The sequence below is a fragment of the Carassius auratus genome, unplaced genomic scaffold (assembly GCF_003368295.1).
Source record: "Carassius auratus strain Wakin unplaced genomic scaffold, ASM336829v1 scaf_tig00026157, whole genome shotgun sequence".
In the NCBI taxonomy this organism is placed as follows: domain Eukaryota; kingdom Metazoa; phylum Chordata; class Actinopteri; order Cypriniformes; family Cyprinidae; genus Carassius; species Carassius auratus.
Window position 1 is genome coordinate 1,846 of NW_020525493.1, and position 23,820 is coordinate 25,665.

At 37.7% G+C, this 23,820-nt stretch overlaps 1 protein-coding gene across 1 annotated transcript; it reads right to left on the bottom strand.

Annotated features, from left to right (window-relative positions):
- Positions 1 to 249: 249 nt before the first annotated feature.
- On the bottom strand, positions 250 to 23,552 carry LOC113078628 (neuroblast differentiation-associated protein AHNAK-like). Its single transcript, XM_026250948.1, is given in 15 exon segments — positions 250 to 3,626; positions 3,628 to 4,363; positions 4,449 to 6,366; positions 6,885 to 6,951; positions 6,953 to 7,504; positions 7,506 to 7,711; positions 7,896 to 8,261; positions 8,630 to 8,780; positions 8,782 to 14,586; positions 14,719 to 14,912; positions 15,145 to 15,310; positions 17,746 to 17,871; positions 17,964 to 18,071; positions 18,174 to 18,223; positions 23,501 to 23,552. Coding segments are annotated over 15 exon segments (12,924 nt in total). The 3' UTR covers positions 250 to 1,199.
- Positions 23,553 to 23,820: the final 268 nt, after the last annotated feature.

Consider the following 23,820-nt stretch of genomic DNA (forward strand, 5'->3'; position numbering starts at 1 on the left):
TAAAATGTGGATGAGTAAATTATGATAACATTTATTTTTTATGTTTGTACAATGTCAATGTAGTTTCATCTGGATTCATCAATCATCAGATTTTAGATATGTTCAATACTGTACAGTATATTGCAATCTTGGTGAAGGCTGTCTGCTGCTGTTTGTAAATTTTTCTTGCCATGTCAGTTTTAGAATTTTCATTAGTGCTGCCACATTAGACAAATCAGTGGAAAACATCTGGAAATAATTATGTACAACTATTTAGTATGGTAATATTTTATTTGACGGTTCTATTTTTGCACTAGATGGAGATAAGCATCATCTAAATTATTTTAAACAACAACAACACATTACAAACATGCAGTTCTGTAATTAAACCTGCCTTAAATATTATATATACAATGATATTGCTCGCATGTAGGCCAATTCCATCACCAACACAAGAGCTAATTAAAAAAAGAAAAGAAAAGAAAAACATGTCACACTCAGTGTTTTCAATTCATTAGAATTCAGAGCATTTCTCCTGAACAGAAAAATTCTTTCTGGTACAGCATGTCACAATCCTTAGAAAATGTGATTGAAAAAAAAAAAAAAAAACTTCATGTTGTTTCAATTTATCTTAAAATTCACAAAAATATGTATCACAAAAATACTCTACGTTACAGGTTCTTAGCTGTACAGATCATGCATATAAATATGTACACATATTTCTAATAGTATCTAAAATAAACAAAATTCCATAACAACAACCAAAAACTACAGAGACAAACCAGGCATCGAAAAACCAAAGCAATGTTACCAAAATGGTGTAATTCTACAGCATAAATGTCATGCAAGGCTGCACACAAAAAAAAAAAAACATAAGAAAATGTAAAATGCAATGTCTTTGCATCTGTCCATGTTCTACATATTTGTGCCTATGATGTTTTTTATTTATTTTTATCTACAACTATATATTTCTGTGTAAATATATGTGATCTTTTACAAATTTATCAATTTAAAGTGGGAAGTTACAAAACATGAAAATAATGTTTAAAATAAATAATATTATTTCTGTAGCAACATTTTGATCATATATAAGTTAGGTTTTTCCTGCAAAAGCTGGAGAAAGTATGTTTGCTTTCTTTACTTTAAATATAATGAAACCAGTAAGATTGAAACAGTTGTCACATGCAAATAAGTGGGCCTAATTATTATTCCACTACTGATTAGATCTCACAGTTCTGTGAGATTCTTACTGTTTCGAAACTGGTACCTTTTGTTTCTGTATACTTTGACGTCTTAGTCACTATAGTAAGAGTTCCCTCTGTTTTAGTAATCAGATGCTCTGAGGGCATTTCATGGGTCAAAAATTCTACGCTTGGGATCTTCACATAGAAACCTCCAGAAGCTCCCTCACTAGAACAAGGAAGAGAGGACTTGCTTCCTTTTGGAGAGCTTTCTGGTGTGATATGAAGGATGTCTGTAGAATGGGGTCTAAGGGTGACCTTGGGTACTTTGAACCATGTTGTCTCCTCTCTTTCTTCACACTTCATTACAGAGACAAATCCAGATGATACTGTGGGTACTGGAGACTCTGATCCCTCCCGTTCTGCCAACATTTCAGTCCTTGCTTTCGAGGATACTATAGTACTAATCTTTCTCATCTCCTCATCCTTCTCTGTTTTCTTCTTTAGACCTGGGAAAGACATTGTGCCTGATATTGTCTTTGACTCCTTGCTATCTTTGCTTTCTCCTGAGCTGTCCATCCTGAGTTTCATGCTTGTTTCCATTTCCTCTCCCTCACTTTCATTTTTTGAGTATGGTGAGGAAAAGTCCACTTTAGGCAATTTAAGCTTTCCAAACATTGTTTTTTCATCTTTGTTACCATTTAGACTTGGACTTGTTCCATCATCAGACCCACTTGGCGTTACATCAAATGATCCTCTCTGCCCAGATGAGAATGTGACTTTGGGAAATTTAAGCTTAGCAGTTTTGGACTTTCCCTCAGTTTCCACCTCATCTTCGCAATATATTGCTTTCCCCTTTTCATTTGATTGAGACTTCCCAAAACTCGGCTTCATTTTGATCTTTGGCTGTTTAATCTTCACATCTATAGTTTCTGCACTTGCTTCACCACCTACACTAGCTGAGCTCTCAGTTTGTGGATCCACCATAACAAATACAGCTTTTGTTACTTTTGGCAGACGTGGACTTTCATACTCTACCTTGGAGTCTATGTTTATAGAGTGACCTTTTCCCTGAGAAGATTTGATGTTGATTTCAGGTGAACTTAAAGAGGGCAGAGGAATCCCAAACTTTGGAATTTTAACTTTACCAGTCTGCTTTTTATCTTCATCAGAATTATTAGTGTCAGCTTGGGCAGTCTCAATGTCAAAGTCAAGTTCAGGAATCTTTGGTGCTTGTAAACCAGCTTCCAAGTTTGCATCAGTTCCTCCTTTTAGAAATTTAGCTTCCATTTTTCCAGACTTGTTTATGTCAGTTTCTAATACAGAAACTTTTACTTTTGGCATTCCAATATTAAATTTTGTACCTTTAACTTTTGGCCCTTTTATTTTTTCTTTCGGTGTGGGTTCCAGATCAGTATCTTGAAGTTCAGATTTCTTTTTATCCTGGTTTCCATCTTTTGATATGCCAAGATCCAGCTCTAGAGGCACATTAGGCATCATCATCTTTTTACCCTCTTTATGTGAATCCTTAAGGCTTGCATCAATAGAAGGATCTAATATGTTTGCATCTCTAGAGATTCCTATATCTAGTTTTGGGATTTTAACATTCGGCATTGTCAATTTTCCACCCACTCCTCCAGATTCTCCCTCTTTGGTATCAAACTCTCCAGTTCTACTTTCTGGTAATGATATGTCTACCTGTGGTATCTTAATATCAGGTATCTTACATTGTCCACCTTTTACTTCCACAGATCCCCTTATCCCAGGGATCATGACTTCACCTTTTCCTACATCAGGTTGAAGTTCTGAAACAACATCTTTAGATTTTATTTGAGGAATGGGTATATCAATGTTTGGCATCTTTAATTTCGCACCTTCTAGTTCTGAATCAAGTTTGTGATTATCTTCTTTCCTTCCACGAGGTAGTGATAAATCTATCTTAGGCACTATAATGTCTGGCATTTTTAATTTACTCCCTTTCGCTCCGAATTCTACATCAGGATCATCATTTTCCTTTCCATGAGGCAATGATAAATCAACACTAGGCACTGACATTTTTGGTATTTTTAGCTTTTCACCTTTAATTTCGGTGCCAGTGTAAAATGTGTCGTGTTTTGCATGTGGTAATGATATTTCCACTTTTGGAATTCTTAATTTACCCTTCCTTCCAACCTCCACCTCATGGTTATCTATGCCACCCATTTTGGCACGAGGGAGTGAAATGTCAACTTTAGGGATCTTGACATGGGGTAAATTAACTGTACCCCTACTACCATCAATGTTTAAGTCAGAAGAGTCCATGGGTTCATGAAGTTTCACCCTAGGCAAAGAAACATCTAAATCAACTTTTGGAACTGATATATCAATTGTTGGCATCTTAGGGATTTTTAAACTGCCCTCATAACCTCTGATATCTGCCTCAGATACATCAACCTCAGGTTTAGGAAGCAATGCCTCACATTCTGGAAATATTTGCTTTTGGCAATGATATCTCAACTGCTGGCATTCTGACTTTTCCTTTGTTGTCCACATATCCAGGCATATGTATTTCTACATCTTTAAGCTTTGCTTTAGGAGTAGGTGTCTTGAATTTGGGGAATTTGAACTTGGATTTGACCTTATCTTCAGGACCCTCTACTCTGAATTCTGGTTTTGTAATTTCTTCAGCACCTGCTTTGATCTTCAGTTCAGTGTCAGGAACAATTATTTCAGTATCCTTTTTAGATGGTGATGTTCTTTTCATTTCCAAATCTATAGATAAGTCAGGACTCTCCAGTTCTAGTTTGTCTCCACTTTTCGATTTTCTGCCAAATTTAGGAAGTGAAATTTTGGGCATTTTTACAGAGACGTCTGGAACATCAAAACTTGCCTCAGATGACGGCCTTCCACCCTCTGCCTTAAGAAGTTCAATATTTTCTCTATCACTGCCCTTTCCCTTGGGAAGACTAAAGTCCAGGTCAACTTTAGGAGCAGATATGTCAACAGTTGGTATTTTCACACTTGGCAGCTTGATGTTCCCACCTAAAGTTACTTCAGGGACATTGAAATCACTAATTTTGGCACCAGAGGCTTTGGTCTCTATATCAGAATCATGGGTCAAGTTAAAGTCTATGTCTTTATTATCTGACCGAACTTTTAGTTCACGATCTGTTAGATTCATTTTAGGGATAGAGATATCAATAGTGGGCATGTGAATCTTATACCTTTTTAGTGTCATCTCCCAGTTTAAGCCCTCCCTCTGTGGTTCCCGGCAGAGAGATATCTATAGAGGGCACGTGAAACTTCCACCCTTGATATCCCGGGCCTTCAAAGTCAATTTGACCTCCTGAAGGTTTTAATTTTGGCAAAGAAACATCTAATTCTGGTATTTCAAATTTTCTTCCTTTTCCTGAAGGTCCTTCAACATCTACATCTCCTCCTAATCCTCCTCCAGGCAGAGAGATATTTATAGAGGGCATGTGAAACTTTCCACCCTTGATATCTTGGCCTTCAACATTGATTTCTCCAGCAGATGCTTTAAATTTTGGCAAAGCAACATCTAATTTTGGCATTTCAATTTTTCCTCCTTTTCCTGCATGTCCTTCAACATTTACATCTCGTTCTGCTCCTCCTCCTGGCAGAAAGATATCAATAGAGGGCATGTGAAACTTTCCACCCTTCATATTGGGACTTTCAACGTTAAATTCACCTCCTGATGGTTTTAATTTAGGCAATGAAATATCTAAGTTTGGCATTTCAAATTTTCTTCCTTTTCCTGCATGTCCTTTAAAATCTACATCTCCTCCTGCTTCTCCTCCAGTTAAAGAGATATCTATAGAGGGCATGTCTAAATTTCCACCCTCGACATCAGGACCTTCAACATTGATTTCTCCAGCAGACGTTTTTAGTTTTGGCAAAGAAACATCTAATTTAGGCATTTCAAATTTTCTTCCTTTTCCTGAAGGTTTTTCAACATCTAAATCTCCTCCTGCTCCTCCTCCTAGCATAGAGATATCTATAGAGGGCATATGAAACTTTCCTCCCTTCATATCAGGACCTTGAATGTCAACTTCACCTGATGATTTAAATTTTGGCAAAGAAACATCTAATTTTGGCATTTCAAATGTTCTTCCTTTTCCTGTATGTCCTTCAACATCTACATCTCCTGCTGCTCCTCCTCCTGGCAGAGAGATATCAATAGTGGGCATGTGTAACTTTCCACCTTTGATATCGGGACCTTCAATGTTGATTTCACCTCCTGATGGTTTTAATTTAGGCAATGAAACGTCAAATTTTGGCATTTCAAATTTTCTTCCTTTTCCTGCATGTCCTTTAACATCTACATCTCCTCCTGCTTCTCCTCCAGGCAGAGAGATATCTATAGAGGGCATATGAAACATTTCACCCCTGATGTCGGGACCTTTAACATCGATTTCTCTAGAAGACAGTTTGAATTTTGGCAAAGAAACGTCTAATTTAGGCATTTCAAATTTTTTTCCTTTTCCCGAAGGTTTTTCAACATCTACATCTCCTCCTGCTCCTCCTCCTGGCAGAGAGATATCAATAGAGGGCATGTGAAACTTTCCACCCTTGATATTGGGGCCTTCAACATTGATTTCACCTCCTGATGGTTTTAATTTAGGTAATGATACATCTAATTTAGGCATTTCAAATGTTCTTCCTTTTCCTGCATGTCCTTTAACATCTACATCTCCTGCTCCTCCTCCTCCTGGCAGAGAGATATCAATAGTGGGCATGTGTAACTTTCCACCTTTGATATCGGGACCTTCAATGTTGATTTTACCTCCTGATGGTTTTAATTTAGGCAAGGAAACATCTAATTTAGGCATTTCAAATTTTCTTCCTTTTCCTGCATGTCCTTCAATATCTACATCTCCTCCTGCTCCTCCTCCAGGCAGAGAGATATCTAAAGAGGGCATATGAAATGTTTCAGCCTTGATATCGGGACCTTCAACATTGATTTCTCCTGCAGATGCTTTTAATTTTGGCAAAGAAATATCTAATTTAGGCATTTCAAATTTTCTTCCTTTTCCTGCATGTCCTTCAACATCTACATCTTCTCCTGCTCCTCCTCCTGGCAGAGAGATATCAATAGTGGGCATGTGAAACTTTCCACCTTTGATATCGGGACCTTCCATGTTGATTTCACCTCCTGATGGTTTTAATTTAGGCAATGAAACGTCAAATTTTGGCATTTCAAATTTTCTTCCTTTTCCTGCATGTCCTTCAACATCTATAGAGGGCATATGATACATTTCACCCTTGATATTGGGACCTTTAACATCGATTTCTCCAGAAGACACTTTGAATTTTGGCAAAGAAACATCTAATTTAGGCATTTCAAATTTTCCTCCTTTTCCCGAAGGTTTTTCAACATCTACATCTCCTCCTGCTTTTCCTCCTGGCAGAGAGATATCAATAGTGGGCATGTGAAACTTTCCACACTTGATATGGGGCCTTCAACATTGATTTCACCTCCTGATGGTTTTAATTTAGGTAATGATACATCTAATTTAGGCATTTCAAATGTTCTTCCTTTTCCTGCATGTCCTTTAACATCTACATCTCCTCCTGTTTCTCCTCCAGGCAGAGAGATATCTATAGAGGGCATGTGAACCATTTCACCCTTGATATCGGGACCTTCAACGTTGATTTCTCCAGCAGACGTTTTTAATTTTGGCAAGGAAATATCTAATTTTGGCATTTCAAATTTCCTTCCTTTTCCTGCATGTCCTTCAACATCTACATCTCCTCCTGCTCCTCCTCCTGGCAGAGAGATATCAATAGTGGGGCATGTTAAACTTTCCACCCTTGATATCGGGACCTTCAATGTTGATTTCACCTCCTGGTGGTTTTAATTTAGGCAAGGGAACATCAAATTTAGGCATTTCAAATTTTCTTCCTTTTCCTGCAGGTCCTTCAACATCTACATCTCCTCCTGCTCCTCCTCCTGGCAGAGAGGTATCAACAGAGGGCATGCGTAACTTTCCACCCTTCATATCGTGACCTTCAACATTGATTTCACCTCCTGATGGTTTTAATTTAGGCAAAGAAACATCTAATTTTGGCATTTCAAATTTTCTTCCTTTTCCTGCATGTCCTTCAACATCTACATCTCCTGCTCCTCCTGGCAGAGAGATATCAATAGTGGGCATGTGTAACTTTACACCTTTGATATCGGGACCTTCAATGTTGATTTCACCTCCTGATGGTTTTAATTTAGGCAATGAAACGTCAAATTTTGGCATTTCAAATTTTCTTCCTTTTCCTGCATGTCCTTTAACATCTACATCTCCTCCTGCTTCTCCTCCAGGCAGAGAGATATCTATAGAGGGCATATGAAAACATTTCACCCTTGATGTCGGGACCTTCAACATCGATTTCTCCAGAAGACAGTTTGAATTTTGGCAAAGAAACGTCTAATTTAGGCATTTCAAATTTTCTTCCTTTTCCCGAAGGTTTTTCAACATCTACATCTCCTACTGCTCCCCCTCCTGGCAGAGAGATATCAATAGAGGGCATGTGAAACTTTCCACCCTTGATATTGGGGCCTTCAACATTGATTTCACCTACTGATGGTTTTTAATTTAGGTAATGATACATCTAATTTAGGCATTTCAAATGTTCTTCCTTTTCCTGCATGTCCTTTAACATCTACATCTCCTCCTGTTTCTCCTCCAGGTAGAGAGATATCTATAGAGGGCATGTGAACCGTTTCACCCTTGATATCGGGACCTTCAACGTTGATTTCTCTAGCAGACATTTTTAATTTTGGCAAGGAAATATCTAATTTTGGCATTTCAAATTTCCTTCCTTTTCCTGCATGTCCTTCTACATCTACATCTCCTCCTGCTCCTCCTCCTGGCAGAGAGATATCAATAGTGGGCATGTGTAACTTTCCACCTTTGATATCGGGACCTTCAATGTTGATTTCACCTCCTGATGGTTTTAATTTAGGCAAAGAAACATCTAATTTTGGCATTTCAAATTTTCTTCCTTTTCCTACATGTCCTTTAACATCTACATCTCCTCCTGCGTCTCCTCCAGGCAGAGAGATATCTATAGAGGGCATATGAAACATTTCACCCTTGATGTCGGGACCTTCAACATCGATTTCTCCAGAAGACAGTTTTGAATTTTGGCAAAGAAACATCTAATTTAGGCATTTCAAATTTACTTCCTTTTCCCGAAGGTTTTTCAACATCTACATCTCCTCCTGCTCCTCCTCCTGGCAGAGAGATATCAAAAGAGGGCATGTGAAACTTTCCACCCTTGATATTGGGGGCCTTCAACATTGATTTCACCTACTGATGGTTTTAATTTAGGTAATGATACATCTAATTTAGGCATTTCAAATGTTCTTCCTTTTCCTGCATGTCCTTTAACATCTACATCTCCTCCTGTTTCTCCTCCAGGTAGAGAGATATCTATAGAGGGCATGTGAACCGTTTCACCCTTGATATCGGGACCTTCAACGTTGATTTCTCTAGCAGACGTTTTTAATTTTGGCAAGGAAATATCTAATTTTGGCATTTCAAATTTCCTTCCTTTCCCTGCATGTCCTTCAACATCTACATCTCCTCCTGCTCCTCCTCCTGGCAGAGAGATATCAATAGTGGGGCATGTTAAACTTTCCACCCTTGATATCGGGACCTTCAATGTTGATTTCACCTCCTGGTGGTTTTAATTTAGACAAGGGAACATCAAATTTAGGCATTTCAAATTTTCTTCCTTTTCCTGCAGGTCCTTCGACATCTACAGCTCCTGCTCCTCCTCCTCCTGGCAGAGAGATATCAATAGTGGGCATGTGTAACTTTCCACCTTTGATATCGGGACCTTCAATGTTGATTTCACCTCCTGATGGTTTTAATTTAGGCAAAGAAACATCTAATTTTGGCATTTCAAATTTTCTTCCTTTTCCTGCATGTCCTTCAACATCTACATTTCCTGCTCCTCCTCCTCCTGGCAGAGAGATATCAATAGTGGGCATGTGTAACTTTCCACCTTTGATATCGGGACCTTCAATGTTGATTTCACCTCCTGATGGTTTTAATTTAGGCAATGAAACATCAAATTTTGGCATTTCAAATTTTCTTCCTTTTCCTGCATGTCCTTTAACATCTACATCTCCTCCTGCTTCTCCTCCAGGCAGAGAGATATCTATAGAGGGCATATGAAACATTTCACCCTTGATATCGGGACCTTTAACATCGATTTCTCCAGAAGACAGTTTGAATTTTGGCAAAGAAACGTCTAGTTTAGGGATTTCAAATTTACTTCCTTTTCCTGAAGGTTTTTCAACATCTACATCTCCTCCTGCTCCTCCTCCTGGCAGAGAGATATCAATAGAGGGCATGTGAAACTTTCCACCCTTGATATTGGGGCCTTCATCATTGATTTCACCTCCTGATGGTTTTAATTTAGGTAATGATACATCAAATTTAGGCATTTCAAATGTTCTTCCTTTTCCTGCATGTCCTTTAACATCTACATATCCTCCTGTTTCTCCTTCAGGCAGAGAGATATCTATAGAGGGCATGTGAACCGTTTCACCCTTGATATCGGGACCTTCAACGTTGATTTCTCTAGCAGACGTTTTTAATTTTGGCAAGGAAATATCTAATTTTGGCATTTCAAATTTCCTTCCTTTTCCTGCATGTCCTTCAACATCTACATCGCCTTCTGCTCCTCCTCCTGGCAGAGAGATATCAATAGAGGGCATGTGAAACTTTCTACCCTTGATATTGGGATCTTCAATGTTGATTTCACCTCCTGATGGCTTTAATTTTGGCAAGGAAACATCTAATTTAGGCATTTCAAATTTTCTTCCTTTTCCTGCATGTCCTTCAACATCTATATTTCCTTCTGCTCTTCCTCCTGGCAGGGAGATATCAATAGAGGGCATGTGAAACTTTCCACCCTTGATATCGGGATCTTCAATGTTGATTTCACCTCCTGATGGCTTCAATTTAGGCAAGGAAACATCTAATTTAGGCATTTCAAATTTTCTTCCTTTTTCTGCATGTCCTTCAACATCTATATCTCCTTCTGCTCTTCCTCCTGGCAGGGAGATATCAATAGAGGGCATGTGAAACTTTCCTCCTTTGATATCGGGACCTTCAATGTTGATTTCACCTTCTGATGGTTTTAATTTAGGCAATGAAACGTCAAATTTTGGCATTTCAAATTTTCTTCCTTTTCCTGCATGTCCTTTAACATCTACATCTCCTCCTGCTCCTCCTCCTGGCAGAGAGATATCTAAAGAGGGCATATGAAACATTTCACCCTTGATATCGGGACCTTTAACATCGATTTCTCCAGAAGACAGTTTGAATTTTGGCAAAGAAACGTCTAGTTTAGGGATTTCAAATTTACTTCCTTTTCCTGAAGGTTTTTCAACATCTACATCTCCTCCTGCTCCTCCTCCTGGCAGAGAGATATCAATAGAGGGCATGTGAAACTTTCCACCCTTGATATTGGGGCCTTCATCATTGATTTCACCTCCTGATGGTTTTAATTTAGGTAATGATACATCTAATTTAGGCATTTCAAATGTTCTTCCTTTTCCTGCATGTCCTTTAACATCTACATATCCTCCTGTTTCTCCTTCAGGCAGAGAGATATCTATAGAGGGCATGTGAACCGTTTCACCCTTGATATCGGGACCTTCAACGTTGATTTCTCTAGCAGACGTTTTTAATTTTGGCAAGGAAATATCTAATTTTGGCATTTCAAATTTCCTTCCTTTTCCTGCATGTCCTTCAACATCTACATCTCCTTCTGCTCCTCCTCCTGGCAGAGAGATATCAATAGAGGGCATGTGAAACTTTCCACCCTTGATATCGGGATCTTCAATGTTGATTTCACCTCCTGATGGCTTCAATTTAGGCAAGGAAACATCTAATTTAGGCATTTCAAATTTTCTTCCTTTTTCTGCATGTCCTTCAACATCTATATCTCCTTCTGCTCTTCCTCCTGGCAGGGAGATATCAATAGAGGGCATGTGAAACATTTCACCCTTGATATCGGGACCTTTAACATCGATTTCTCCAGAAGACACTTTGAATTTTGGCAAAGAAACATCTAATTTAGGCATTTCAAATTTTCCTCCTTTTCCCGAAGGTTTTTCAACATCTACATCTCCTCCTGCTCCTCCTCCTGGCAGAGAGATATCAATAGTGGGCATGTGAATCTTTCCACCCTTGACATCAGGACCTTCAATGCCAACTACACCTGATGGTTTTAATTTAGGCAAAGAAACATCTAATTTAGGCATTTCAAATTTTCTTCCTTTTCCTGCATGTCCTTTAACATCTACATATCCTCCTGCTCCTCCTCCTGGCAGAGAAATATCAATAGAGGGCATGTCTAAATTTCCACCCTTGACATCAGGAGCTTCAATGTCAACTACACCTGATGATTTTAATTTTGGCAAAGAAACATCTAATTTTGGCATTTTGAATTTTCTTCCTTTTCCCACATGCCCTTCGACATCTACATCTCCCACTACTACTCCTCCAGGCAGAGAGATATCTGTAGAGGGCACGTGAACCTTTCCACTCTTGACATCAGGACCTTCAATGCCAACTACACCTGATGATTTTAATTTAGGCAAAGAAACATCTAATTTAGGCCTTTCAAATGTTCTTCCTTTTCCTGTATGTCCTTCAACATCTACATCTCCTGCTGCTCCTCCTCCTGGCAGAGAGATATCAATAGTGGGCATGTGAATCTTTCCATCCTTGACATCAGGATCTTTAATGTCAACACCTGATGATTTTAATTTAGGCAAAGAAACATCTAATTTAGGCATTTTAATTTTTCTTCCTTTTCCTGAAGGTCCTTCAATATCTACATCTCCTCCTGCTCCTCCTCCTGGCAGAGAGATATCAATAGAGGGCAAATTAAAATTTCCACCCTTCATATCAGGACCTTCAACATTGATTTCACCTTCTGATGGTTTTAATTTAGGCAAGGAAACATCAAATTTAGGCATTTCAAATTTTATTCCTTTTCCTGCAGGTCCTTCAATATCTACATCTCCTCCTGCTCCTCCTCCTGGCAGAGAGATATCAATAGTGGGCATGTGAATCTTTCCATCCTTGACATCAGGACCTTCAATGTCAACTACACCTGATGATTTTAATTTTGGCAAAGAAACATCTAATTTTGGCATTTTGAATTTTCTTCCTTTTCCCGCATGCCCTTCGACATCTACATTTCCTCCTGCTCCTCCTCCTGGCAGAGAGATATCAATAGTGGGCATGTGAAACTTTCCACCCTTGATATCGGGACCTTCAATGTCCATTTCACCTCCTGATGATTTTAATTTAGGCAAAGAAACATCTAATTTAGGCATTTCAATTTTTTTTCCTTTTCCTGCATGTCCTTCAACATCTACATCTCCTTCTGCTCCTCCTCCTGGCAGAGAGATATCAATAGTGGGCATGTGAATCTTTCCATCCTTGACATCAGTACCTTCAATGTCAACTACACCTGTTGATTTTAATTTTTGCAAAGAAACATCTAATTTTGGCATTTTGAATTTTCTTCCTTTTCCCGCATGCCCTTCGACATCTACATTTCCTCCTGCTCCTCCTCCTGGCAGAGATATATCAATAGTGGGCACGTGAAACTTTCCACCCTTGATATCGGGACCTTCAATGTCCATCTCACCTCCTGATGATTTTAATTTAGGCAAAGAAACATCTAATTTAGGCATTTCAATTTTTTTTCCTTTTCCTGCATGTCCTTCAACATCTACATCTCCTTCTGCTCCTCCTCCTGGCAGAGAGATATCAATAGTGGGCATGTGAAACTTTCCACCCTTGATATCGGGACCTTCAATGTCCATTTCACCTCCTGATGATTTTAATTTAGGCAAAGAAACATCTAATTTAGGCATTTCAAATTTCCTTCCTTTTCCTGCAATTCCTTCAACATATACATCTCCTCCTGCTCCTCCTCCTGGGAGAGAGATATCAATAGAAGGCATGTAAATCTTTCCACCCTTGACATCAGGACTTTCACTGTCGATTTCACCTTCTGATGGTTTTAATTTAGGCAAAGAAACATCAAATTTAGGCATTTCATACTTTATACCTGTTCCAGAATGGCCTTCTATATCAATGTTTGTCTCTGTTTTATCTTTAGGCAATGAAATGTCAAGGGAAGGTGTGTGAACTTTGCTTCCTTTACCTTTTGGCAATGGAATACTGATATTTGGCTTGTGAATTGTTCCACATATTGCTCCAGGTTCTTCAAATATGACCTCACTCTCAGAGGATGCTATTTTTGGAAGAGAGATGTCTAATTTTGTCATTTCAAACTTTACTCCAGTACTTGCATGTCCCTTAGTGTCAATGCTTTTTGCAGCCATCTTTGGTAAGGACACATCTAATGTGGGAAGACCAATGTCCGCATCTGACATCTCTATCTTGGGCCCTGCAATGTCAAGTTTGGGGAGGGAAATCTTATGCTCTTTTTCCATTGATCCATCAATGTCATCTCCAAATTTTTGTTTTGCATAAAGGTTTAGCTCTGGTAATGATGTGTCAGGCTTGGTGGTGTTGATTTTTGTTGCTTTTACAGTGCAGTCGGGAACTTTAACATCTTTGAATTCAGCTTTGCCCTTAGTCTTTTGGAGATGCAAGTCCAAATCCACATTTGGTGCTTTGATGTCAATCTTGGGCATTTTCAGTTTATTTTCAGATGTATCAGTTTCTTTCCTTGCCTCTCCATCATATTCATCTGAATGACAAGAATGTCTTACATTTGATAGTTTGAACTTTGGGACAGTCAACTTTGTATCACAGACATCCAGATTTATCTTTGGTATTTTTATCTCAGCACCCTCTCCTTTTTCTTTAACACTAACCTCAAAATTAGAAACATTAGTTTCAGTCTCGCCCTGAGGCATGTTGAGATCACGCTCTACTGATGGAAGCTTAAATTTGCTTTCTAGTTCTTTCACCTCAAAGCTGTCATTTGAAGATTGTAAATCTAACTTCGACTTTTTAATTTTTGGGAAATTCATTCCAAATTTTGGACCTTTTGTCTTGGCCTTCAGCTTGGATCCAGAGGCCTCTCCCTCATGTGTTGAAACATCTACACTGATCTTCCCTTCACCAACAGCAGCATCCATAGCCTTCATCTTTGGAAATCTGATCTTCCTCTTTTTCTTAGTACTAGTGATAACACCCTCCAGATGTTCTGATTCATCTGCAGTGGCCTTTCCACCTTTCCTTATCTTGAACTTTGGGAATACAAACTCAACATCAACAGAACTGATGTCTGATCTACCAGGTGATCCATCAACCTCCATCTCTGCTTGTGCTCTTGCTTTTTTGTTCTCTTTCAGTCGTTTCAATCCAAATCTTCCTCCTCTCCTTTTCTTGGTTTTGAATGGTTTCACACTTTTGACGCTCTGCAAGAGAAAGGTGATCATTCCTTCTAGCTTCTACTGTTGTAAGTACTATTGTTAAAATTAAATCACTTTAAGAAATACTGCGGATATTCAGAAAATATTTCTATTGTATAGCAACATTTCAGCAAGTACCATTTTTTGCATCTTGGCCTTAGGTCCTCTGAGCTCAAGATTTTGTGCCCCTGGACGTATGCTGACTTCACTTCCTGGCACAGTCCTCTTCAAAAAGAAGGACACCTTGTAGGGTTCTGCACACTGAAGAATTTTTAATGCGTCCTCATATTTGACGTTATCAAAATACACCCTGGCACTTAGCAGTTGATCTCCTGCAATAACACACCATCAAAAAATATTTATGACTTACATGATTTGTCTTGGTATTCTTAGTACATAAGGAAACTAAATTCACTAAATTCCTGCACTCAACACCTGTCCATTAATGATTTTATGGTTAAAGTAGTTTCTCCTGCTTGTCTTATCAATGACATTGTCTCAAGTCTTTACAATTTACAGTATTTGACATTGCACTCTGTATTGTAAAATGCAGTCCCTTGGTACCTTTCTGTAGACTGAGGTGCTTTGCTGCTGGGGAGTCTTTCAAGACCTCTTTGATGAAGATACCTTGCTCCCCTCCACCCACAACACTGTACCCACTAGCTCCAACCTCAGCATGTGTTTCAACAACCATTTCCACAAGCTCCGACAACTGGTTGTCCTTCTCCATCTGTTCATAAAATGTACCAAATCAACTTTTATTAAAATTAAATACTGTCCACACAGTGATTATGTAGTAGACAGCTCAAGGACTAAAACACAGCAGCAAATATGGACAATAAATAAAGACACTACACAGACAACAAAACAGTTAGACAGTTTGGTAAGTAGGTAAAAGACAATTAGATAAGTAGGTAATATGTACATAAAATGTAACAGTAGTAGGATATGATTGATTGTAGGGATGCACCGAAATTTCGGCCACCGAAAATTTTCGGCCGAAAATGACCTTTTCGGTTTTCGGCCGATAGACTTTTATCACCGAAACAACACGGCCGAAATGTTGTGAGGACGCAAACCGCGACCTGCACGTGCACCTGCATAGCGCAGACCACGAGCTCCACGTGACATTCACTTAACACCAGTGAGAACATTCTCTCTCTTCGTATTCCTTTATTCGCAGCACTAAAGCGTCTCCTAACAAAGAGATTAAGACGGACCACGAAGTAAAAACAAAGAAAAGTACAGTCTTATAGAGTCTGTTAGCACACGTCTCACTGAGATCTTTTCGGATCCTCTGCACTTCATCGCGAATGTGCTTTATCCGCATTATAAAGACCATTACTTGGATGCGGAAATAAGGCAGCGCGCACGAGAAATGATCCAGGCCGCGCTGGATGCGGAGAACCCTCGTGGAGACGGAGAAGCGCCAAGCGCAGGAGACAGATCAGAGCGCAGAAAAAAAAGACTTGTCTCTGCACCAGATGAGTGCCATGCACCATCGTTGTCTGATATGTTCAGTGGAATTCTGCAAGAAAGTGCCTCAAATAATAATAATACGTTGGCTATTTTGTTCTTAGGCTACTATATATATATATATATATATATATATATATATATATATATATATATATACACACACACACACACACACACACACAAACATATGTACATACATGATATCAAATTGTAGCCATATTTATGCTAGATTTTCTGCTAGATTTCTGCTTTAATTTGATAAAAATGTTTATTTATGCCCTGGCCCTATTTAAATACACTCTCTCAAATATTTCTCAAATGTCAGGCAGATGACAAGCTCAACTGCTCAACAGCTAGATGGTTATCTGTCTGAAGTCCCCATCCCCAGAAGTGATAACAGTCTTGCCTATACTGGAGAAGTGATGCACTTTCTAGTCCTACAGAGAACAATTTCAAATGCACTTCACCTAAATGCACTTTGTTTTTATGAGAGAACTGTTCATTTTAAAACCTTTCTGCAGGCCATGTGGGCCTGTACATTATTATTAAATATACACATGAGTGGGATACATTTTTGGTTCGAATTTTATTTTATACTGTGCATTGTTGCAATGTGCTTAATAAATATTTGCATCATTTGTAATTATGTTTTTTTATGTTTTTTTTAAATAAGTTATGTAATTGTAATTATCTTTGAAACTTTAATATTAATTTATGCAATTGCAATGTCTTAATTTTAGTAAAGTTAGTACACGGTCATAGCAATAAATGCAATGGTACTAATAATTGGCATAATTTCTTTCGGTGTTTCGGTTTCGGTTTTTGGCCTTGGTTTTCTCTTTTTCGGTTTTCGGTATCGGCCAAGAATTTTCATTTCGGTGCATCCCTAATTGATTGTAAGTATATATACACTCACTGGCCACTTTATTTATTAGTACACCTTGCTAGTACCGGGTAGGACCCGTGTTGTCTTCAGAACTGCCTTAATTCTTCATGGCATAGATTCAACAAGGTGATGGAAACATTCATCAGATACTTTGGTCCATATTGACATGATAGCATCATGCAGTTGCTGCAGATTTGTCGGCTGCACATCTATGATGCAAATCTCCTGTTCCACCACATCCCAAAGCTGCTCTATTGGATTGAGATCTGGTGACTGTGGAGGCCATTTGAGTAAAGTGAACTCATTGTCATGTTCAAGAAACCATTCTGAGATGATCTGAGGCTGTGACATTTAAACAATGCTCAATTGGTACTGAGGGGGCTAAAGTGTGCCAAGAAAATATCCCCCACACCATTACACCACCAGCAGCAGCCTGAATCGTTGAGACAAGGCAGGATGGATCCATGCTTTCATGTTCTTTGCGCTAAATTCTGACTCTACCATCTGAATGTCGCAGCAGAAATCAAGACTTATCAGACCAGGCAACGTTTTCCCAATCTTCTATTGTCCAATTTTGGTGAGTCTGTGTGAATTGTAGCCTCCACTTCCTGTTTCTAGCTGACAGGAGCAGCACACTGTGTTCTTCTGCTGCTGCAGCCCATCTGGTTTAGGGTTTGACGTGTTGTGCATTCGGAGATGCTATTCTGTGTACCTTGTTTGTAATGAGTGCTTACTTGATTTACTGTCACCAACAACCATTCCACATTCAAAGTCACTTAAATCCCATTTCTTCCCCGTACCTCATTCTTATTGTCTGTCTTGGGGGGTTCCTCCATGTCTGTGTGGGTGGTTTGGGTTTCTCTAAGCTGGCTTCTCTTTTTACTCAAAACTTGTTTTAGTTCTGCATGGAGTTTTTCCTTCTGAACCTTAGAAACAAATTTGGAAGTAAGAATCTTGAGAGGTCTAGAATCCACATCTCCACATGGCTGGGGTCAAAGATTACATTTGTAGTACTCACAATTCGCTCTGGGCTGTCCTGTTCATCAGCAGAGATGCTGAGGTGTGTACTTAGATGAGCGCCAAAGGGAGGCCTGTCTGAGGGGGGAGATTGTCTTTTGTTGTTTACCTGTGTGTAAAGAGGCAAACAAGGCAGACATGAGATCAATAAAATAAAACAGCCATTTTTATTGGCTTTAAAGAAGTAATGGTTTGACAAGTGAAAACCTACAGGTGAATCTCTGGCTCCGGGACTCCCATGACTGTCCTCTTGGTCAGAGTCTGAAATTAAGCAGGTTTACAATGTCAGGAGCCATCAGTCAAAATGACTTGACTGTAATAATGCATTTAGGCCCATTTAGACCAGGTACACTATTTACAAATAAGTACACTTTAACAGACATTTTAATAATTATCATGGAAATTATATAGACGGTTTCATGGGGCGCACACGCCTGGACCTAAGTTAACTTCTGGTCTGTTGTGTATATAGGTCTGGCTGCGGTGCCATCTACAAACACAGTTAAAGTCAATGTGATGAGTAGACTGAAGTTGGGCTCAGATGGTTGTGCAAAAAGGCTTCGTTGAATAAACACGAGTAACGTAACGTTACGTACTGCACTTTTATTAATAATAATTCCTTACATTTATATGTGTAAATATCAAAACAAGGCACGGGTGTTTTTATATCGCTGTATTTCTGAAGGAGGACTTGCATTTAATATGCCTGATAAAGCAGCATGTGAGCGTACCAGCTCTGCTTTGTTTACAGCTGTTACTGGGGAAACCTCTATTTCTCGCTCTTTATGTCTATGCTTAAAAACATCTCCCTCTGGCAAAGAATGAATTTGCATATTCATTAAGTCCGCCTGATCCATGCAGCAAACATATTTTGTTTGTTATCAAAAAATATCTACTCTAGGGGGACTTGGCTGTTGTTATTGATTCTATTTGGAGTCTAACTGAAGTTAAGTTAGGTCCACAAAAGTGCGCATGCGCAGTAACGTTTGTTTATGTTGATGCCGTTGAAACCGTCTATACTTTAAAACAATAATATACTTAAGAGTGTTTTCGGACACTTACAGTAATTGCATGTTATTTACAATTAAATTGTAGTGTAATTATTGTTTAACTTAATTATTGTTTAATGTATTAAATTAGTAGAATTTTTGACCCACTTAAGTAGGATGTAAGTATATCTAAATGTAATTTCATAATTAATTCTACTATCTTTGAAACATAGTTATTGTGTACTTCTGAATGTACTGACAATTATTTATTAACTCTAACTGTATAAGTTATTATCAAGCACTTTACAGGTGCTTTTGTAAGTCGACACATCAAAATAAGTGTACTTCCTTAAAGCTTTTAATTTGGAATTGCAAAAAATTTGTACTGTAAAACAAATAAACGCGATTAATTGCATCCAAAATAAAGGTTTGTGTTTACATTATGTATGTGTACTGTGTTAACAGCACTATTAAAAATATATATATTTAAAAGTATACTTAATTGTGTTAGGAAACAGTAATAAAAGTGTCTCTCTTTAATACACTTATCCGCAAGTAATTTTTAAAAAAATATCCTTTTTTTGATTTGAAGAATGAGCACATTCAATACAATCAAGCACAAGGATATTAATAAGCATTTTATGTGATCCAATCACAGTTTACCACACATCAACCAACATCTGGTTGTAAATACACATGTAAATGTGTCTCGTATGACCAAATGTGATTGAATTTCATGGGATGGGGGACTTTTTTCATGACTGACTATAAATCACTTGCTGTGTGTTGCTGCATATTTGTGATAAAAGCTTCACATGATTCTCTGTCCTCTTGAAACCTTCCAAACTCATTCTGTGATATTACAAGTCCTCCAACTTTGGTTTATAGTGTAAACCTACCATACTATATCAGCCCTGCTGTTATCTATGAGACTAAAAAATCCTGTCCCACCAAAGATCATGTTGCCATCAAATATAGGCCTGCAAACAGTGTCTTTCTCTGCATGCTTCTCATTCCTCTTTCGGCAGTGGTGTCTGGTATCTCTGTCTGTTGTAAGAGTGTGTAACCAACATTAAGAGATCTGTAGACTGGCGAGCAGGTAATTTCTAATGGGCTCAGACACTCACACTGGATAACCTGTTACACAAGACAGGCACAAATAACACTAGCAGGTGCTCTTTTATCATCCTGTGCCAGCTGTCTAAGACAGTGTTTCCCAACATTTTTTGTCTTATTTAGCACCACACCTCTACTGTGTAACTTACATTATATTGCATATTTTCAGCATGATTTTTATATGTATTACTACAGTCACTTAAAAAAAAGAAAGAAAAAACACTATAAAATAAAAACTTTTGACACTGTGGGTGGAAAAAACTAACTTTTGTTTTCTTTCATACATGAAACAATATTTGTATATGAATGTGTGTTTGTCTATGACAGTGTTATGTTTGTATTATTTATTCACTATTACAGGTTTTTATTTGAATTGGTTTAATTTTCAGTAGTTTTTATATGCACTTATGTCATTATACACATAGTGTACACATAGTTTTTTACTTTTTTATTTTATTTAAGTACTTATTTAAGTTTTGTAATTTTTGTCTGTAATATTTAGATATTATTTAAACAATAATAAAAACAAATTATTTATAATAGTTTTAGTTTTAGTTAACAAAAATAACACTGGTTTACGATCGACTGGCCATCCTTTCAGGGTCCTTTCCTGCCTACGGCCAGAAATACTGGGAGAGACTCCAGCATACCTACGAGTCTGTGGAGTATAGTGTGTATATCTGTGTGTATGTGTGTGTGTGTGTGTGTGTTTGTGAGTGAAAGAGGCAGCTGTTCCCTAGTGATGCTATGGGTGTCCTGAGGAGGGGACCGAAGACTGGAATGGTGCTGCACATATCTGATCTTTATATAGACATGTGCTTGTGTAATGACAGAACTGTTCACACTAGAGCTCCTACAAATGCTGCCAAGCAATAGGCAAGCTGAGTACACATCAGCCAAACTCAGCGCCAGTAAACACTCTTGAATTATATAATGCATATTTGAGAAAGAAGTTGAGAGACCAAAAAGTTTGTCTGGAATTAAGAAGCTAATTTATGCAATTTAGAACAGAAGTTCAGGAGATGAATGGGTCTAACTGATTCATGGGTACTGATGCGTGACTTAGAGAACAGTGATAGAGAGGGAAATTAAGATGTAATTTTCCAGTTCCTTACTAAATTTGTTACTTATGATCATGAAAAATGTTTAGATTTAAAGACCTACATTTAATATGAACTGTCTTTTATATACTGTAAACATAAAATGTTTCGCATAAAATGCATACATTTTATTTTATTGTTTATTGTATTTTTTCATATATTTCTATATTTTCTGGTCAATAATTCCCATTACTTTACATGGCTTTGGAAACATAAAAAAAACAATGAGCAGGTTCAATCTTTTAACCGATAATATATGTAGCAACAGAATTCTTACAAACTGAGTTAGCTGCGACTCAAACTAGCCTCCTCAACCTCCACTGTTCAATTATGTCCTATTGAACACACAAGCCAGCCACTTACAAGAACAACAGAGGATAGAGAAGTAATTCTATTGCTGTTGATTCAATACAGTCACAAGATCATTTCGTATGAGAATAGGCACTTGATAATAGCACAAGAGTTACAACTGAACCAGTGCCTGAGCCCAATGGTGACCCACATGGGGATTTGTGCATCCCTAATCCAAACAAGTGTGTGTCATTAGATACAATGGTCCAAAATAAACTACTAAAAAAAGAAAAACATACTCAAATTTTGCAATCTACAGGAAAACAAACCTATGTCAAATGTTCAGTTAAGGTCACCGATGGCTGTCAATTCTCTGTTTATAAGAGGACAATAAGGGGAAGCATTACTGACATTCTCAGAAAAGGTCCAAGACTGTCTGGAGGTTTCATTTGGATGCTAAGAAGACAAGTTTTGGCTTTAATTAATTTCGCTGAAGTCTTTATCTCTAAAATACCTTTTTTGGTGAATGTTTAATTTGGTGTTTTGTAAAACTGAGAGCCCATTCTAAAACATCAGAGTATTACAAAGTTATTTGTTCCTAATGCAGACACAAACCCCATTAAATCAAAATTAGTTTTGAGACTCTCAATTCTCGCGTTTGTTAGGTTGTTTTGAGGTCATTATTATGTCCTAAATGTTCCTAGATGTTAATCAAATTCACTTCTGTGTTCTCACTGACAATATACAGTCTCCGTCAAAATACAGCAAAAGTATTGGTGACTCATCCTGCACTATAGATTTTGTCCAGATTCTTGTCTTTAGGGAAATGAGAAACAGATATATTTATTAGCCATTGTTATCTGTATGGATAAAAGTAGCTTCTACAGGGAAAACATATATATATATATATATATATATATATATATATATATATATATATCATTCTTGGTTTGTCAGAATTGAGTATTTTTACTCAGCACGTACGTCTATCCTCAGGGGAGGAACACATGATGGAAAGTGTAAAGCCAAGGAGGAAATGCCTCCCTTTAAACAGGAAACTTGGATATTTACTGAGATAAAATAACAACCAACACCAGATCTGAGAGAGAAAACAAGTTAGTTGATAGTAAGTCCAGTCAACCAGAATGACTTAACATGCATCAGCTCTGTTAAAGGAATGCATGATTATCTTTTCTGTTTGACATTTCATTTTCAACTTATAATAATAATAAAAAAATGAGAAAAAGTTTCCACTTTTTATAAATCATCAATCAGTAATATATAATAAAATATATTGTAAATGATACATATATGTAATTTTGCTACTTGTAAGCATTATTTATTTAATACAATAATTTTCTTCTTTTTTTTTTTGATTGATAAGTGGCCTATGCTTTTGTGATTATTTTGGAAAACCTCCCAGAAACTCTTTTTACAGTTTGTAAAGCACAATATCATTCATCCACTGCAGTTTGTTACCAAATTGTGCAATATTTGTATATATTGCATTTCATGTAATTGTCTGTATTAAGATGCACTGTCCCAAAAGGTATTAGGACATATAAGCAACAGCTCAAAATGTAATTGCAATGCATTGGATAACAAAATATCAAACTACCTTTAAAGCAAAGCATTTCAGAAAATAATAATAATAATAATAATTATTATTATTATATAGATTCAAATTAACATATAAAATGTAGTTAGATACTTTCTGCAGTCACATTGCATACACTTTTTGGAGATGCTACAATAATTGACTAGATTAGTTAAATAAATAACAATCTCATCCACAACAGCAGCATCAGTCTGAAAAACAGCGAGTTCCTCTTCCTCCAAACAGAACCTGATTAGTGTGTGAGAGTCTGCATAATTCAGCAGCATCACAGACTATCTATAGTGACATCGACAAGTCTCAACTCCGAGCCCCCCGTACCCCTGACCTGCAATGGTGTCCCATTAACATCTGACTCCTGAAACGTGGCAGGAATGGCACTAGAATCACACACACACACACACACACACACACATTATTCCCATACTCATGTTGGGAGGAGCTGGCTGAGGGATATCACTTCCAATGAAGCACGTCATGTACACCTGCAGTGTTTATCAAAACATATCAAACATCGCTGACAGAGTCTGCAAGACAATCAACTATTTAATGGGAAATAATAAAGCATAAAGTCTTGGAGTTATACAATCTTGATTAATCTGATTAAGTGCTGTTCCCCATTGGCCGTTTGGATACCAATATTCTTTCAAATATCTTCTTTTGTGTTCAGCAGAAGAAAGACATTCATACAGGTTGTGGGGTGTGTAAATGTTGGCAGAATTTTCATTTTTGGGTGAACTGTCCCTT